Below are 18,921 nucleotides of genomic sequence, written 5' to 3' on the forward strand. Positions count from 1 at the left end.
GGCGCGCGCGCGTGCGGGGCACGACGTCGCGGCGGCCACCATGGTGGCCACGTGCCTGCAGGTGGTGGGCTTTGTCACGAGCTTCGTGGGCTGGATCGGCGTCATCGTCACCACGGCCACCAACGACTGGGTGGTGACCTGCGGCTACACCATCCCCACCTGCCGTAAGCTGGACGAGCTGGGCTCCAAGGGGCTGTGGGCCGACTGCGTGATGGCCACGGGCCTGTACCACTGCAAGCCCCTGGTGGACATCCTCATCCTGCCGGGTAAGCCCTCTCCGGGGCCTCGGCGGCCTCCCCCACATCCCCCGCAGGGGTCTGCTCAGAATCCAGCCGTGGGGACGGCGGTGGGGCAACAGACAAACCTTCTAGAAACATCGGTGAGGGGGGGTTCAGAGACCTGGGGACTCATGTATGACCCCCCCAGCTCCACTAAGCCCCGAAGGACGCACGAATTTGGGGGTGATAGCGGGGATCTGGCCGGTGGGGCTCCGTCCGGGAGCATCGCCGTCGCCCCACTCACCGCAAACAACTCCCCCGCGTCCCCCCGACGGCCCGGGCCCCGCATCCTCCCCGCACACAGCCCTGACCCCTGAAGGTTCCACCCGCGGATCCGAGGGGAACGGTGGGGGAAGAGCGGAGCGACCGCGGCCGCCCCGACGCCGCCCGCGCGGCCAGCGTCCCGGCCCGGCGCCGGTTTGAAGTCACACCCCGGCCGGGTGAATATAGCCAGGGTCCCCGCCGCCCCGCGGACGGACGCTCGCCCCGCCCCAGCCGGGGCGCTGGCCGGCGGCGTGGACGGCGGGCGTTGAGGACGCGGAGACTCTCAGCGGTGAAGTTGCGGGGCTGGGGGGCCCGCCGCTCTGCGCATGCTCCCCAGACCTGACAGATGGCGCCAGTTCCTCCTTCCCGCTAGCTTCGCGATCGCAACCCCGTCCGCTCTCATCTTCCGTTGGATTCCCGGGCTCCCGAGCTAGGTTCTTGTATTACAAGCGGTGCCCTGCCGCTGCGCACCCTTTCAGGGTCCCCGTGGGTCCCCACCCTCCTCTCTAGTCCCGATCGTCACGCACGGAGACTGGGCGCGCCCGGCCTGGAGTCAGCTTCCGAGTTGTGGATTTGGTAAACCGGGCTAGGACCCCGGGCAGAAAACCAGATGACCTAGGACTGCGTGTTAACCTAAGGCGCTCGCTGTCTTCTTCGAAATATTAGAATCGCTTTAAAAACGGAGCCAGGACTTCCTTGAAGGTAGTAGATGCTCCATAAATGGTAGCTCGAATTTTCTATACAGGCAAAAGCCCAGGTGGCTCACGCCTGTCATCCCAGCTACCCAGGAGGCTGAGATCTGAGGATCACAGTTTAAAGCCAGCCGGGGCAGGAAAGCCTGTGAGACTCTTATCTCCAGTTAGCCACCAAAAAGCTGGAAATGGTAGCGTGCTAGCCTTGAGTCATAAAGCTAAGGGAGTGCGCTCTCTCTCTCTCTCTCTCTCTGTGTGTCTCTCTCTCTCTGCCTCTGTCTCTCCCTGAGAGCACTCACACAGTGTTAGTGTGCCCTTGTCTGCTTTTTGTCTGCTTGTCTGCTTCCTTACTCAATATAACTCCATCAAGTTTTCTTTAAAAAAGAAAAAAAAAGCTAAGGGACAGAAATTAGGCCACGAGTTTAAACCCCAGTACTGGTGCACACACACACACACACACACACACACACACACACACACACACACCTTTGACTGTAGCATAAAATTATTTTCTGCCTCCTTCCTCTGAAAATGAGACACACGGAGCCGCATTCAGCACAGCGCGGTTTGCTTTCAGAGAACACAGGCTAAACTGAGCAGGAGGAGTACATTTTCTGGTGCACCTCCAATCTCTTGTTCTCTCCCCTCCCTTACACTTTGGATGGGGGCAGGGACAGTCCTCAGTCTCCATCTTTTGGCTTCCAGGCACAGACTTGGCACTGTAGCATGTGGACAGGCTGTGCCATGATTTTCAGACCTTGGGTTGCTACTGTTGCTGGACTCCTTTGTGTCCACTCTGGCCATCCTCCAAGCTGCAGGGAGGGGTGGAGCCTCCAGTCTTGGGGCTCCTCCCTGGGGGCCTCCAAGTCAGTAGGTACTTGAGTCTCATTAACACTGAGGTGGAGATGGGCAGTGGTTGAAAGACAGGCTCTTGCTAAGAGACAGTGTTGGAATTGAGATTTGGTGCCTGAGACAGATTGGCTGGGTTTGGTATGAGGTTCCCGCCTGTGACACAGAACTGTGGTCCGTTTCTTGACTTTGTCACCAACTCTGTCTGCCTCACTCCCACTATTAGCTCTAACTCTACCTGAACAGAGAAAATAATAAAGGCAACTTTTTTTTAAGAGGGGGAAGAGTGTCATAATGAGAATAAGTAAATTGAAAAGTGAAGCAAGAAACTGAAGTCTGTCAGAGCCTCTTAGGACCTTGGCAGATTTAGTCTACAGAAATATTGTATCTCTTATGGTTTTTCTCTGTGTGTCTGTCTCTGTGTCTCTCTTTCTTTTTTGTGCTAGTAGCAGTGCTTGAACTCAAGGCCTGGGCGCTCTCATGTGGATTTTCCACTCAAGGCTGGTGCTCTACCACTTGAGCCACAGTTCCATTTCTGGCATTTGGCCAGCCCGGGTTGGCTTTGGACTGAGACCCTCATGAGCCTCCTGAGTAGCTAAGATTATAGGCCTGCGCCATGGGCGGCCCTGGCCCTTTCCTCCTTTTGATCTTGAGTTGCTTCACAACAAGATCCGTAGAAGTGCTACGGATCTTGGGCAACTTAGCACATGCTTAACCTAGGAGTGGGAGAGAAGCCAGTGGGGCTGATTTCCTGTGTCGTGGGATTGGGGCTCTAAGACGCCCACTGGCTGCTGAACCCTGTCTGTGCTCTCGTTCCCAGGTTACGTGCAAGCCTGCCGCGCGCTCATGATTGCTGCCTCGGTTCTGGGTCTGCCGGCCATTTTGCTCCTGCTGACGGTGCTCCCCTGCATCCGAATGGGCCACGAGCCTGGCGTGGCCAAGTACAGGCGGGCCCAGCTGGCTGGCGTTCTGCTCATTCTGCTGGGTAAGCTTCCTGCCTGACCTCCTGGCACCCGAACACCCAGTGAACCCCAGGTCTCGCAGAAGCGGCAGTTGCTGCTTCATGGAGTTGAAGAGAAACATGAAAGAAAGTCAGGAGGCTCAATCCACCAGCTGACAGACTCCCCGAATCAGTAACTCCTTTCTGTGCCCCAGAAGTTCACAAGAGGGATAAGAAATGTCCTTGAGGGGCACTGAAGGTGGAAAGTTAAGAAGAAAAGATTCTCAGGCCTTGTGGTTCATGGATGTAATCTTAACTGCCCAAGAGACTGGGTGTGAAGCCAGACAGAGCTGGAAAAAGGAAACAAGTCCATGAGAATTCCCCCCCCCCCCCCAGTCATGGGGCTTGAACTCTGGGCTCCCTTTTTTTGCTCAAGGCTAGCACTCTACCACATGAGCCACAGTACCACTTTGGCCTTTTCTGTGATTCATTGGAGATAAGAGTCTCACAGACTTTCTGGCCAGGGTTGGCTTCAAACTGCAATTCTCAGATGTCAGCCTTCTGAGTAGCTAGGATTACAGGTGTGAGCCACCAGTGCCCAACTCCATGAAACTCTTACCTCCAATTAACCAGCAAAAAGCCAGTAGTTGAGCTGGGGCTCAAGTGATAGAGCACTATCCTTGAGCAAAAAAACCTCAGAAATAGTGTCTAGGCTCGGAGTTCAAGCATCAGGACCGACACACACACACACACACACACACACACACACACACACACACACATGACAGGAGGAACACAGCCACATGTTTTCATGTTTTGAGAATTGAGAAGGTGGTCAGGCCATGGATGGAGGGAGAGACAGTTGAGTCGGAGGGCAGAGCCTGTGTTCTCCATGTGTGCGGTGAGGCCTACACACAGAGGACTGAGTTAATAATCTAGGAAGGGTTCTTCTGGCTCTGCTGTCTTTGGGGATTTCATTTCTCTCCATCCCCCCCTCACCCTTAGACTCAAATTCTTTTAGCATGTTCCAAATCCATATAGCTGATAGAGGATATGGATTTTGAGAGCAGGAGTGTGTGTGGCAATGTGTACATCAAGTTGGAGAAAATGGCCTGTGTATAGGTTAGATATGAAGTCACCTTCTCCTGGGCCCAAATTCCCATTTCCCAATGAACCCGTCAGATGTGGCATGAGGGGAACAATGCCATTTGCTGACGTCACTTCCACCTGGCAGTGACACCAGTCTGGTGAGAGGATGTGCCGGCAGGGGGGGGGGTCATTTCCCAGGGTTGGAAATGGGTGGGGTTTGCAGGGGCTGGTGAAGCCTTGGAGAATTCAAGTGTGTGTGTGTGTGTGTGTGTGTGTGTGTGTGTTTGTGTGGTGGGCCAGGCGCCCATGACTCCTAACTATAACCCTAGCTAACACAAGAGGCTGAGACCTGAAAGATCAAGGTTCAAAGCCAGCCTGGGATAGGAATGTCTACAGGATTTCATCTCCAATTAACTACCAAAAAAAATAAATAATGCTGAACTGGATTTATGGCTCAAGTCAGTAGAGCACCAACTGTGAGCAAACAAGCTGTGAGAACTTGAGCGAGTCCCTGAGTTCAAGCCCCAGTATAGGCATGAGTGCCTGTACACGTGTGTGCATGTGCATACACACACACACACACACACACACACACACCCCAAATCTGTGTGTGCTGCACAGAACAGCAGAACACTCACCACCCTCCAGCTTTGTCTAACTTGCAGGCACTCCTTTTTATATTGATTTCTTGCGGCCATGTCTCTGGGTCCAATTCCCTTTTCAACAGAAAGGCAAAGCTGCCCAGGTAAGCCGGGTGGACTGGGCTGTGGAATGAGGAAGAAGCCCTTTGTGTTCTGCATTCTTGCTGCAAGGTTCTGTGGAGGGCAGACACAGAGCTGAAGGATGGGTCTGTAATCTTACGAGTTTACCTTTAAAAATTCTGGCTTTTCACTTGAGCATTATGAAGGTCCACAGTGGAGAAAAAAACCTATACAAACAAGCAGAAGCCCCATGGAAGATAGAGGGATAAAAGCAAGGTATAGAGAGACAATTTTTTTTTTAATTCCTAAAAACAACCAAATTGTCTGGTTATTTGAGGATTAGGGGAAGTTCTTAGTGTTTTGAAATTTCCTAACTTAGTTTATCTTTTTTTTTTTCTCTTTGTATTGGTGCTGGGGCTTGAACTCACGGCCTGGGTGCTGTCCCTCAACTCTTTTGTTCCAGGCTGGCACTTTACCACTTGAGTCACGTCTCCACTTCCAAGTTTTTGCTAGTTAATTGGAGCTAACCAAGCTGACTTCAAATGATGATCATTCGGATCTCAGCCTCTTCAGTAACCTGGATTGCAGGCGTGAGCCATTGGTGCCTGACTTTTATTTTAACTTTTAAAGTTGGTCTCAAAGAAGAATTATGTGACATTGGGCCAGGGAGTGGATGTGTATCTCTTACTCCCTGTTTTGCTGTGTCCAGTGAAATGACGGGGAATGTATCCTTGAGTGATCTGCTCCCCCCTCTTCCCAGCTGCTCACGGTTACATCTGCCGTTTTCTCTGCCTCTTGGATCTCTGATTTCTGCATGGGTCACCGCTGGTCTCTGGGCTGGATATTGTTTTGTCTGGAAATGTAAAGCTCATTGTCTCAAGTGTGGCACCTGCTGATGTCCTCCAACTCGTTCCCCCCCAGAAGCCCAGCGCCTTGTTTTCTCTCTCTTGGTGGTGGGTGGAGGAATCAGAGTGAAGGCTCCCTTTGTGTCGCTTTGCCTGAGAGAAGCTGGTGCTGGGCCCGTACTGGGTGCTGGGGTCACCTGATGGTGTTCAAGCTGACCAAAGGAAAAGGATTCACCCTGGAGTAGGGGACCTGGGAATGAGGTCCTTAGCTGTGTCATCCATGGTCTTGAGATGGTAGCTGGAAATGCAGTCGAAGCCAGCTCCCCCTCATCCTGAATATCTGTAGCTATTTTTTTTTTTTTTTTGCAAGCTCCATCTTAACAGCGTGGGTGTGATGGTGTGAGAATTCCTGCTGTGATGAGGGAACAGGAGGCCTGAAGCAGTGGCTTCTTAAGCCAGATGAGTAGCTCAAGCAACAGCAGGTGCCTCAGATCTGGGGGAAGATCTGAAGCAAATCGGCTCTGTATGTGGCTTCTCAGGAGTCCCTGACAAGGTGGGAGGTACCCATGCCCTGCCTGTTCTAGCTTGTTCGAGGGACTCAGACCCAAGTGTACTGACTCAGGAATCCACTGCTTTTTAGCTGTGTGCATCGGGACACTTACTTCACGGCTCAGTCTTTCTATACAATGAGAACAATAATGCCTCCTTCTCAGATTGGTAAGAACAGGGAAACGATGCATAGAAATAATTTAATTGGGACATAGGAAGTGCCCTATAAGTGGTTGCTCCTAATATTATTATTGTTGTTACTATTGACTTCTAGAAGATCTAGTGCTGACCCAGAAGATATCTGGGGATTCTCCCAATCACATCTAAGTTCTGCTGGGCCTTCTCCACACGCAGAACTGGTGAGGAGAGAAAAGAATCTGTTTCTGGAAGCATTAGTTCAGGTCCTGGCCTGGTAGAAATATTTTCTTGGGTTATTCTGTAGAAACTAGGATGTGGGACTCAATAGTTGGAAACATTTGCTTGTCTTTATCATGAAAAGCCATTATAAGGCCGAATCTAAGTTCTCACTCAGAGTGAATGATTTTTACCTGGCAACCAGTTAGCAGGGACTTTATGTGGATGTTTTTTATGAAACAAGATGGGACTAGAAAGGATGGAATTGCTTCTAAGTGGATTTTTTACATCTTTTTTTTTCTTTTAAGTATCTGGCCTCAGTAATACTTTATTTGCAGTAAAAAATTATTTTTAACATGGATCATTCAGAGCAATAGTGAATTATAGTCCATTCGAGGGAATGGGCAGATATGATACAAATTCATATCTTTATCTATAGATATATCTATATTTATCGATGTCTGTCTATTCTCTCTGTATAATTTTTTTTGCCACTACTGGGTCTTGAACTTAGGGCCTAGGCAATTTCCCTTAGCCTTTTAGCTCAACCCTAGCACTCAACCACTGGAGCCACAGCTCTACTTCCAGCATTTTTTTTTGGTGGTTAATTGGAGACAAGAGATAAGCCAGCCTGGGCTAGCTTCGAACTGTGATCCTCAGATCTCATATGCCACATAGTTTCTACCACCCAGAGAGAAATGAATTAGTTGAGGGAGTATGTGTCTAAAGTGGATGAGTTTGGATTGAGATGTTTCTAACTAGTCTCCTTAATGTTCTAAATGAAAGATCTCAGCATTCGTTGTAAATTCAAGGATTCCTTCTCCCTGTAGGAAATCTGATTCTGGATGTATGACAAACACAGAGTCCTGGGTACTGGTGGCTTGTGCCTTTAATCCTTACTACTCAAAAGGCTGAGATCTGAGTGGAAGAGCCAAGCCAGAGAGTGAGGCCCTAAGTTCAAGCCCCTAGACCAGCACACATACAAACACACACACACACACACACACACACACACACACACACACACAAAGGCACAGAGACAGAGAGATAGACAGAGACTCTAGGAAAAAAGATAATGATACATGGAATAAAAAATAATGGGAAAATATTGGAACTAGGCCAGGAAAAAGAGAGATCCAAATATTCCACTGGTTTGATGATGAGTGTAAATACCAGATCTCCCTAGCACTTGCTTGTATAAGTGCAGTATCACCTCTGACAGCTGTGTTTTCTTATGTCAACATTTTAGAAAATGACAAAAGAGAAAAAGAAAAGCTAAAACTTTTCTAGTTTCAAAGGAGAAGAGAGCAACAAATTAACTAAAAAAAAAAAGGAATCTGAAAAGTCTGAGTGGTAAAATTCCAGTCTTGTTTCTAGAGACTTAATTGAAAAATAAATTCTAATAACATAAAATGAGAAAGCATGAAAATTTCCCTTCCACTTTTCAGTGTTCTTGACCTTATTGGTAACTGATTTTTTTTAGGAAAACCCTTTCTTTGTAGTTCATAGATAACAGAACTATTCCAAACTTTAATTCTTTTTCTTTTGTCCACAAATAGAAGTATGTCTACCCAGCCTTCTATTAAGAATGTAAAAAATTAGTACTAGTTTTATTACTATTTTATGTGGCTTAATAAAGCAGTGACTTGACTTGCATTTGTTGATGGTCAACACATATCCTTTTCTCCCTTTAAGCCAGTGCTAAAATTGAGCGAATTCTCTTTTTTAAAGTTTTTAAACAATTCTCATCTCAAGTTCAACTGAAGGTTACTGTTTCCAGTAAGCCTCTACTTTCCTTTCATGTTGTGTGGTGGCCTGTCCTCTCTGAGTGGTTTTGATGTGGTTCATTGCTGAGAGCCACAGGAATTCCACCAGAGTTCATTTATCCACTAGGAAATAAAGGGCCTACTGGTATTCATTTACTTTGTTTTGCATGCATTAAGAAGGAAGTTTTTAATGAGGTAATTCATGAGCCAGTGGCTCTTATCTGTGTTGAAGTCACATTAAAGTTTACAATTTTGGAAGTTAGCTGGGCTATGTAGAAAGGGGAAAGTACAACTGAAATAAGAATACCTCTCACTTGTCCACCCATCCACCCATCTACCCATTCATCCATCCATCCATCCATCCATCATCCATCTGTCCATTCATCTATCTACCCATCTGTCCATTCATTCATTCATTCATTCATCCATCCATCCATCCATCCATCCATCCATCCATCCATCTGTCCATTCATCTATCTATCCACCCATCTGTCCATTTATCTATCCATCCATCCATCCCGTCCCATCCATCTTTCATCTGTCCATCCATTTAATCACCCATCCCTCTTTTTCTTCTCATTCATGGAGTCCAAACAGCCAAACAGTGAATGTTTCTAATACACTGTCCTGCTTTGCCTCATGTATATGGGCTTAAGGTTACATTTTAACATGTCCCTATATCCATATAAGCATAAAATGTATGCATATATATGTATAATGTATTGCTCAGATTCATACTATTATTCTCCTTCTCCTGGTCTTGCCAAACATTTTTCCTGGGTCTCCTCCCTCTCTTTCCCTCCCCTCTTCTCTCCTCTCCTTTCCTTTCCTTTCTTCCCTTCCACTCTCTTCCCTTCCCTTCCTCTCCTTCTGTGTGGGTCCTGGGTACTGCCCTTGAACTCATTTTTGTTCAAAGCTAGTTCTCTATCACTTGATCACAGCTCTACTTCCAGCTTTATTGTGGTTAATTGGAGATAAGACTCTAGGGACTTTCCTTCCTGGGCTGGCTTTGAACCTCAATCCTGAGACCTCAGCCTTCTGTATAGGTAGCTGGCATTAAGGGTATGAGCCACCTGCGCTTGGCTTTCCCCTTTTCTAATGAGTTATATTACAATAAACCTAGCAAAATCTCTGAAACATGTAAAACCAACTGTTACTTTTGGAATCTTAAGTCTGATTCTTTTCTTACCTGAAGGTAATCTTATTTTATTACTTTGCTTAGGAAGTGGGAAAGAATTAAGTGAATTGAGAGGCAGCATTTTGGTCTTACTCTATAAAATCTAAACTAAGGCTGAAAGTTGTTTTGTGAGATGTGGGGAAAATCTTTTGTGATGGCATTGGAGGAGTTAACACAAAGTAATCAAAACAACATAAAACTTAATTTGAACCATAAGCTGTTTTGAAATAAGTTAATTGTTTATGGAGATTGATTGGAAGGACTGTATGTAATCAGTTGTTTGGGAATGAAACCATTTTCCTATGTAATTTAGCTTGTCACTCCCTGCTCTTTTTCTCTAAACAATTGGTGTTTGGAAGTTCTTGCCCTCAGCAGATCAAATGCCCACTTTGGGGGGTCTGGTGTGGGTGCTGGATTGTGTGTTGCTGTGCGAATCTAAGGTAGTTGTGGATTCTGAGTTCTCTCTGGCTCAAACACTTTAGGAAAGGATTTCTGGTCCTATCTTTATAGAGAAAAATGCTATTATCTGTGCCTCATCGCAAGATTGACACAGTAGTCAAGAAATGCTTCAGGAGTGCCTGATTTGGAATTCATGGCTGAAAGAGGAGAGAGAAAAAGAATTCTCCTTGTCTATGAAGTTTTGGCAGCCCTGGGCTTGAACAGGAATGGGTGTTGGGGGAAGGAGGAAAGGCACTCTAAATGTTGGTCTTTTTTTTTTCATGGAAAGAAAATCTCTCCTCCCATGGTATCTCCTATAATAATGTTACAGAAATAGGCGTGCTTGTGTTTAATCTGTAAGAGAAAGGAAACCATTTACTGAAAATATTTTAGCTTCTTAGGGCAGGTCCAGTGCGCTAGTTTGAGGCCAGCCAAAAATTAGCGAGACCCTATCTCAAAAATTTAATACACAGAGCAGCAGAGAGGGAATTTAGCCTTTCATTTAATCAATACAAAGTCCTTGTGTAGATCATAATTAATGGGGTGAACTTAGGATGCTAGCAAACTATATTTGGACAATTAGAAGTTCCTTAAATCTCTTCTCTTGCCAATCACTTCTACTTGTGGGTTTCATACTCTTTTGTGGTGTGTGTGTGTGTGTATGTGTGTGTGTGTGTAACTATGTTACAGTCCTCCTGCATTAGCCTCCTGAGGGCTGGGATTACAGGTATACACCATCATGTCTGTCTGGGCCTGGGATCCAGAGCATTTTTAGGATTGGAATCACATGTGTTTATTTATACTCAGCATGGGCATGGTCTTCAGTCTGTTGTTAACAAAAAACTCAGTGAGATAGTTTAAGGTATTTCAAAGCCTGTAAGACATCAATCTTCCCTTCAGTTTAAGAACAAATGTATGGGCTATTCTATTTGAGAGCTTGTGTTAAAGAAAAAAATGTATTATTTTCTCAGCGGGCACAAAGGATAGGTTAGAAAATTAGTATGAGTAAAAATTAGGGAAAAAAATCCTGCTGAGCTAGAAGTGACAAGGCACCCAAAGTGGCAATGCAATGTGTCATCTTGAATTCAGGGCCTGGTGCTCTTCTGCTTGAGCTACACCTCTACACCTGGATTTTTGCCCCCCCCCCCCTCTCTGTACCAATCATGGGCTTGAACTCATGGTCTGGGTGCCATACCTGAGCTTCTTTTGCTCCACTTCTGGTTAAAAATTTTTTTTTGAGTAGTTTAGGGAGATATAATCTCATGGACTTTCCTACCTGGGCTGGCTTTGAACCATGACCCTTAGCTCTCAGCCTCCTGCGTAGCTAGGATTACAGCTGTTAGCCACCAGTGCATGACTGGCTTTTTGCTGTTTAATTGGAGATAAGTGTCTCAGCTTTGTCTGTCTGGGCTGGCTTCTAGCTGTGACTCTCAGATCTCAGCCTCCTGAGTAGCTAGGTTTATCGGTGGGAGCCTTCCAGTGTATAGCATCTTAACCTATAAAATTAGAATCTAAACCTTGGTGAAAGATCTTAAATTCTACCATCATGAAAAATATCATTGTAAAATTCTTGGATAGATGAATTCTTTTTTTTTTAATTTTCTTTTCTTTATTTTTTATTGTAAGAATACTGTACAGAGGAGTTACAATTATATGGGCAAGATAATGAGTACATTTCTTATCAAGCACTGTTGCCTCCTCGTTGTTTCCCCTTTCCATCCCTTTGGATAGATGAATTCTTTTACTCACAGAACTGTTCATTTGTGTGTTGGGATTTTGTGATTGTGAACAGCAGAACAAAACTAACTCAGATACTCACCCGGTCCTCCAATCATGTCCAACAATGTTGTAGCAAGAAAAATGGCAGCAACTTCTTCAGGTCCTTGTCATGTGAGCTGACAAAAGTAAAACAAATCAAAGGGAACACTGAGGTGGGTACCATCTTGCTTCCCACCTCTGATAGCTCAGGTCATCTAGTCATTCAGCTAGTGTACATTGAGCTCGTATAATTTGCCTGGTATGAGGAGAGAGTCTTCAGGAAGGACCCTTGCCTTCAAGGAACATACAGCCCAGCACATGGGAAATACATACGCAAAGAAAAAATGATAGTATGACTAGGTAAGTGGAAGAATTAGATAGGTATCTAAACATATAAATATATATTGTTTTGAACCTAAATGATGATTTCTAGGGTTGCACTGGGGGATTCTCTTATCTTTGCCACCTGTTGTGGAAAAAAAATGAGACCCTATAGTTTAACCCAGTTTTTTTCCCCCCTATTTCATTTTTGTTTTTGTTTGTGTTGGTTATGGGGCTTGAACTCAGGGCCTTGAGTTCTCATTTGGCTTTTTCCTCTCAAACATTCCACCACCTCCACTTCCAGCTCTTCACTGGTTAATTGAAGATAAGAGTCTCAAGGACTTTCCATCCCCAGGCTGGCTTTGAACCTCGATCTTCAGGTCTCAGCCTCCTGAGTAGCTAGAGTTCCAGTTCGGAGTCAATTCATCCTATGGATTGGCACTTGCAGGTTGCCCTGGCCGAGAGAGAGCTGTGTGGCTAGTGTTTCGGGGTGGGGTGGGCGCTTGGCGGGTGTGTGTGTCGGGGGGTGGGGATGCCTCTGCGGGGCGCATGCAGGGGTTCGCACCCATGTGGAGGACCTGCTCTCCGTGTCTCCCCAGCTCTCTGTGCCATCGTGGCCACCATCTGGTTCCCCGTGTGCGCCCACCGCGAGACCACCATCGTGAGCTTTGGCTACTCCCTGTACGCGGGCTGGATCGGCGCGGTGCTGTGTCTGGTTGGGGGCTGCGTGATCGTCTGCTGCTCCGGAGATGCCCAGTCTTTCGGTGAAAACCGTTTCTACTACGCTTCGGGCTCCAGCTCTCCCACTCACGCCAAGAGCGCCCACGTGTAAGCGCGCTGCGGCTCCACCCAGGTGCTGTCGATTGGGGGGCCCCCCGGGCCTTGGGTTTGCTTGCTGCAGTGTGTGTGTGCGGGGGAGGGTAAGGCGGGGAGGGCTCCCCTTGGGCCAGGCACCAAAGCCACAGATCCAGAGGGCACCCCGCCCGGCATGATCTGTAGTCTTCGCACCTCTCCGCCCCACCGCCCCTTGGGTTGCCTTAAGAGAAATTTCTAGTTTAGGTCACGTCCATAGTATAGTTTTCTCATGTTCTCGCTCCTCTTCCTTTTTTTTTTTTTTCTCTCCCTCTCCCTTCTTGGACGTTCCTTTGTTGTTGATTAAAAAAACACACGACTATTTCGTTTCTCTCTAAATACCTTGCAAACATTTGCTGAATCGGGTGTGGATGGGGAGAGAAATAAAAGACCACGTTTCCAGCCGTTACACAGGACAATGGCCACCTCGGAAGACCTGTGCAGCCCAGGTCCTCTCCTCCTAAGAGATAGCAAAGGCTTGAAGTAGGAACACGCGTGGGAGGGAAGGGAAGGGAGTTGGGGAACTTTCTCTGCATGGGAAAACTTCCCTATCTTGAAGGGCGAGAACCCTTAGTTTGTGATCTTCCATTTATCTGTACATACTTTTTCAAGATGGATCTTTTTTTTTTTTTTTTAAAAAAAACACATAACCATGGTCTTCCTGAATTTCTCAGTTCATCAGTATGAAGGAAATGAACCAAGCAGACTTTTAACTATGCAATACATAACAATACAAGTGAGTAGACCTTGAGCTGACATTCCACCATACTTTTTTTCTTTTGATTTCCCAGGTTTGTATGATGATATCTTTATTGTTTCAATCCTACTTTTTGCATATGCTTCAAATTAACACATTTTAAAGCTTCCCCCCCCCCTCCCTGTCTTGCTTTTCATTCCATTAGCCATGTTGAAGTGATATGTGTAACATAAGCTGTACTGTTGAATTGGGCTTGTACGGGTGTAAACACTCATGGTGTATCAGTTTCTGAGACACCCCCCCTTCTATTCTCCAAACACGGATGGTGCATTTTGTTCTTCAAGTGAAATCTGTGCAATAAAATAACAAACTGCAAAACCAGCCTTGGCTCTTTTGTTGCATCCAGAGGTTTTATCTATGGATTTGAAGAAAAAAAAAAGAAGCTCAGCAATTGGTTAAATTGAATCTGATCAGTAGTCGAGAAAAACCATTCTATGCTGACTTGAATAAATTTGGAAGTTATATTTTATTAACTGTATCATGGTGCTAATGTGTGATCATAAAGATACAACCCAGAAGTTCATAGAGTTTTTTTCTTTTTTGCTGGTCCTGGGGCTTGAACTCAGGGCCTGGGTGCTGTCCTTAACCTTTTTTTTTCCCAAGCCTAGTGTTCTACCACTTGTGCCACAGCTCTGCTTCTGGCTTTTTTCTTTTTGGTAGTTTATTGGAGATAAGAGTCTCATGGACTTTCCTGCCTAGGCTGGCTTTGAACTGCAATCCTCAGATCTCAGCCTTCTGAGTAGCTAGAATTATAAGTGTAAGTCACTGGCGCTCAGCTCATAGAGTTTCTTAAATGGAATAACTTTATGGTCTCTTGATATTATGAATATTCAGCCACAGCACACCAAATTTTAAGTCTGATAAAGTTAAAAATCCTTAATGTCCTTGGAATATTTAGTACAGAAAAATAAACCCATTATATTGAACCTTTAGTTATAATACTCACAAGGACTTTGTGCAAACATAAATATGTAGGTCTTTGGAAATTTTGAATATAAAGAAACATCGAGTTGACTTTTATTTTGCATTCCAGTATTTCTGTCAATTTATAAGAAAGTGGATTACAATCTATCTTGGCAAATTTCTCCCAAATAGAATACTAATTTCATTAGCTTGTAGTTTAACCATTGGCAAACATTTCTTTGCAAATAGTCATTTAGGATAGTCACGTGCAGAAAATTGTGTGCATTAGAGCTATTATAGCCTACTTTAGACATAGTTATATCTAAATTACCTAGGCAGAAAAGACAAGATTCCTGGTGACACAAATATTTGTCTTGCAATGATCCAGTTTTCATAAGGATCTAAGTCATGTGACTATTAGAGGGCCTTTTTTTACCTCATTAGAACTTGTTAGAGGCAAGGTACTACTGGTAGCTCATGCCTGTAATCCCAGCTATTCAAGATCAAAGTTCAAAGCCATGAGACTCTTATCTTCAATTAACTAGCAAAAGCTGGAAATGCAGCTGTGGTTCAAGTGGTAGAGTGCTAGCCTTGAGCAGAAAAACTAAGGGACAGTGCTCAGGCCTTGAGTTCAAGCCCAGTACTGACACAAGAACAACCACTACCAACTTGTCAAGGTATATGGACTGCAAATCTGAATGGAGCAAATGGCTAAAGGGGAAAGGAGAAGTCAAGCGTCAGGTCCACTTGCTTCTTCATCACAAAGCAAAGGCATCATCAGGCACTGTTGCCTTCCTCTCTTTGGGACTTGTCACATCTCATTTGCTTCCTTCCCTAGTCTGCAGGGGAGCTCCCTGAGTTCCAGTCCTCCTGAAGCATGGGAGGGGAACCTCATGTATCCCTTAACTTTTGTTGTCCAACAATAATCAGGGAATCCCATTTTGTAAGTGGAGGGTAAATGTTCATATAGTCAATTTGAAATGTTCTAGAAGCCATCCTTTTTTTTTCTTCCGATTTTTGTGCCAGTGTTGGGGCTTGATCTCAAGGCCTTGTGCTCTTACCTGGCTTTTTCATGTAGGCCTAGAGCTCTACCACTGGATCTACACCTGCACTGTTGGCTTTTGGCTGTTTACTTGGAGATGAGTCTCTTGGATTTGTCTGCCCAGCTGTCTTCAAACGTTGATCCTCAGATCCTAGCATTCTGAGTAGTTTGGATCAAAGGCAGGCTCATACCTGGCTACAAGTCACAATTAAAAAACTAAAACCATACAAGTGAAATTAATGTGAAATCTATTTTACTTGATATGGTACATCAAAAGATGATTGTTTCAGTGTACGATCACTTCATGAGATATGCTGCCTTTTTAATGTTGCGTGTTTTGGTTCCAGGGTGGTTTTTTTTTTTTTTTTGTGCTTACAGCATATCTCAATTTGTACTAGCCCCATTTCAAGGAGGCTAGTACACTGGCTATTGGACTGGCTAGCACAGTTGTGAGATAATTCTGTCTTGGTAATCGGCAAGAGGAATTCAGAGTTCTCTTAGAATTTGGCAATTGTAATTTTTTGATCAATTAGAATAAAGCTGAAACAAGAATCTCCCAATCATAGGTAATGACAGTCCCAAAGGATTGGAGCTATGCAGTTGAGACCTGTTTGTGTCAGGTCTCATATGTTTAATTTTTCCCCCAGTCTTGATATAAATGAGGAAATTGAGATGTAAAGATAGGGTTATGGCATTTCTCAAGGTCAAATAGCTACTGTGAAGATCTAGAAGGGATGCAAATTGAACAATACTCCATGGGAAGAATTCTTTCTCATGTTTTCCTGGGGTGTGATTAGCTGATCATTCTTTGTCCTCTCTCTAAGGGTCATTAGGTTTTGGGCAGGCGATTTTGAGAATCAGAGAATCCTGGCTCTCCTCTTTCCCTGGCCTGTTCTGCAGAGACAGCATGCAGAAGAGCTTTAGATTAAAATGACCCAGTCCTCTTCCTGCTTTCCAAGAATTGGATGGAAACTAAATTGGGGGGGGGGGAGGAGAGGGAAAACTGTGAATCGAGTCACAACGACAGCACTAGAAAGCAAAGCTTGTGTGAAGAACACAGCTTCCATATTTGCGCTCAATCGGTGACTTGCCCAACAATAGAACAAGGTTTGGCTGTGTCTGCGTGGCACTGTGTCTCTGTACAATGTCTACCATGCGATCGGTGCCGTCTTCAGTGTTTGTCAGGACACTTCTGCTCATGACATCATGCCGGGAGCACAGGGAGGCCACTGTGGGCCGGCCTCAGAGCTGCCATTGAGGCCTTCCCACAAAAGACTGTGTGAGCGCCAGATGTGCGTCTCCCCCGGAGAGCGACCCTGAGCAGGCCGGGGACCCTGGCACACGCTGCTGGGGCTTGAATAACAGCTCTTGAGGAATGGTCATTGCAGGCTCTGCCAGCTCCAGCTCTGCGGCCCCTTGGGGAGGGGGAGGGAGCGGAGATGGAGGGGCCCTGTCACTGGAGATGGAGATGGAGAGTCTGGAAAGGAGGAGTGAGGCCAGCCTTGCTCCCTGTATGGCCCTGGATCGCCACAGCTGGGGGTCTTGCTTTATTTTCCTTAGGCTGAATTCTATTCAGCTGGGCCTTTCCATCTGGGATGAGAGCGAGCTGAGATCACCTGGGATCTCGTGGGGACCCAGATGCAGATTCTGCAGGTGCATTTCTGAACAGGCTCTGAGAGAGCATGCTTCTGGTCCCGGAGAATACCTCCAGCTGGCCCACAGGCCGGCCGTCCTTAGGCACATCCATAGCAAAGGGTCCCTTTCTAGAGGGTGACCCTGGAATAGTGCTTTGCCTTTTAAGATTATTTTGGAACTTCACCGATTAGTGCTGATTCTGGTGTAGAACCAATCATTTGGCTTCAGAGTTTTGTTCCTCATTGAAACAGAAACACCTGGTTGGGTATGGTAGTACATGCCTGTATCCCCAGTTAGTTGGGAGAATTGAGGTTTGAGGTCAGCATGGACAAAATGTTAGAGATACTCTTCTTATCTCAAACAAATCGGGAGCCTAGGAATCTGCAATCTACTCCGGTTTCTCTCCAGATAGTATCAGTCTTTTGCCTTTTACTAAATGGCCTGCCAGTTTATTCTGGTCCATCCTGACGTTGGAGACTCATGGAAAAAAGTTGAGTGAATGTAGGCCAAAGTAGTTAGTCCAAAGTCATGTTGCTAAGGCATCATTTCACATTTCCGGGGACTTTATTTTAATGTGGTGGTTTGTGGGCTTAGAGAACTGTTTGTGGAGCTACTCCAGTAGAGTGAGTGCTGCCTTTGTCTTAGTGATCTCTCATCCTGGTGTTGAGTTCAGCATCTCATTGAGGATAGACCAATTATGGTACCTTTCACCATTGAGGTGACTGTGACTGGCCCAAGAGATCAGAATTTCATCCAATCAGAATGCACCTGCGCACATCCTTCATGGGGACTGTGAGTGAGGGCACAAGTCCTCCTTGAACTGAATAGAACTGAGAGGAGTTGAGCCTGGAAGCTCTCAGTTACTGTTGTCCTCGCTGTGGAAAAGCTGAATGTGAGCCAGGTGCTGGTGGCTCACGCCTGTAATCCTAGCTACTCAGGAGGCTGAGCTCTGAGATCGCGGTTCAAAGCCAGCCCGGGCAGGAGAGACCATGAGACTCCTATCTCCAATAAACCACCAGAAAACCGGAAGTGGTGCTGTGGCTCAAGTGGTAGAGCGCTCGCCTTGAGCTGAAGAGCTGAGGGACAGTGCCCAGGCCCAGAGTTCAAGCCCCACGACCGACCAAAAAAAAAAAAAGCTGAATGTAGGAAAATGAGGTAAAGATGCAAGGAGAAGTAGAAGCTTAAGAACGAGAGTTTATTGTATACAGGAGGGGGCGGGGACTGATTTCACTGTTGCTGAAGCCAGCTTCATAGATTACCCTTTGGATCTACAAACCAGAGGTGAACACTCACTGTACCCTCTACTCTCTACTTTTTAAAATTTTTAACTTTTAATTTTTGGTGCCTGTCCTGGGGCTTGAACTCAGAGCCTGAATGCTCTCCCTAAGGGCTATTTATTCATTTATTTTAGCTCAAAGCTAGTGCTCTACCTCCTGGGCCACAGCTCCACCCCCAGTTTTTTGATAGTTAATTGGAGATAAGAGTGCCATAGATTTTCCTGCCTGGGCTGGCTTGGAACCAAGATCAAAAGATCTCAGCCTCTTGAGTAGCTAGGATCACAGGAATGAGTCACTGGCTCCTGGCAAACCCTTTTGTTTTCCTACTTGGGTTCTGTCTATCATAGCCCAAAGTGTTTGGTCAGATTCTGATTATAGACACAGGTCGACAATATCCCTGAGTTTTCTTTGGGACTTTATGGCTTTTCTTAAAC

The 18,921-nt window shown here is 46.0% G+C and overlaps 1 protein-coding gene across 1 annotated transcript; it reads left to right on the forward strand.

The window, feature by feature from the left end:
• Positions 1–17: 17 nt before the first annotated feature.
• Cldn11 (claudin 11) lies at positions 18–13,322 on the forward strand. Its single transcript, XM_013016191.1, has 3 exons — positions 18–266; positions 2,904–3,068; positions 12,621–13,322. The coding sequence occupies exons 1-3, from the start codon at positions 41–43 to the stop codon at positions 12,851–12,853; spliced, it is 624 nt and encodes a 207-aa protein (XP_012871645.1). The 5' UTR covers positions 18–40; the 3' UTR covers positions 12,854–13,322.
• The last annotated feature ends 5,599 nt before the right edge of the window (positions 13,323–18,921 follow it).

Source organism: Dipodomys ordii, unplaced genomic scaffold (assembly GCF_000151885.1).
Source record: "Dipodomys ordii isolate 6190 unplaced genomic scaffold, Dord_2.0 Scaffold30, whole genome shotgun sequence".
In the NCBI taxonomy this organism is placed as follows: domain Eukaryota; kingdom Metazoa; phylum Chordata; class Mammalia; order Rodentia; family Heteromyidae; genus Dipodomys; species Dipodomys ordii.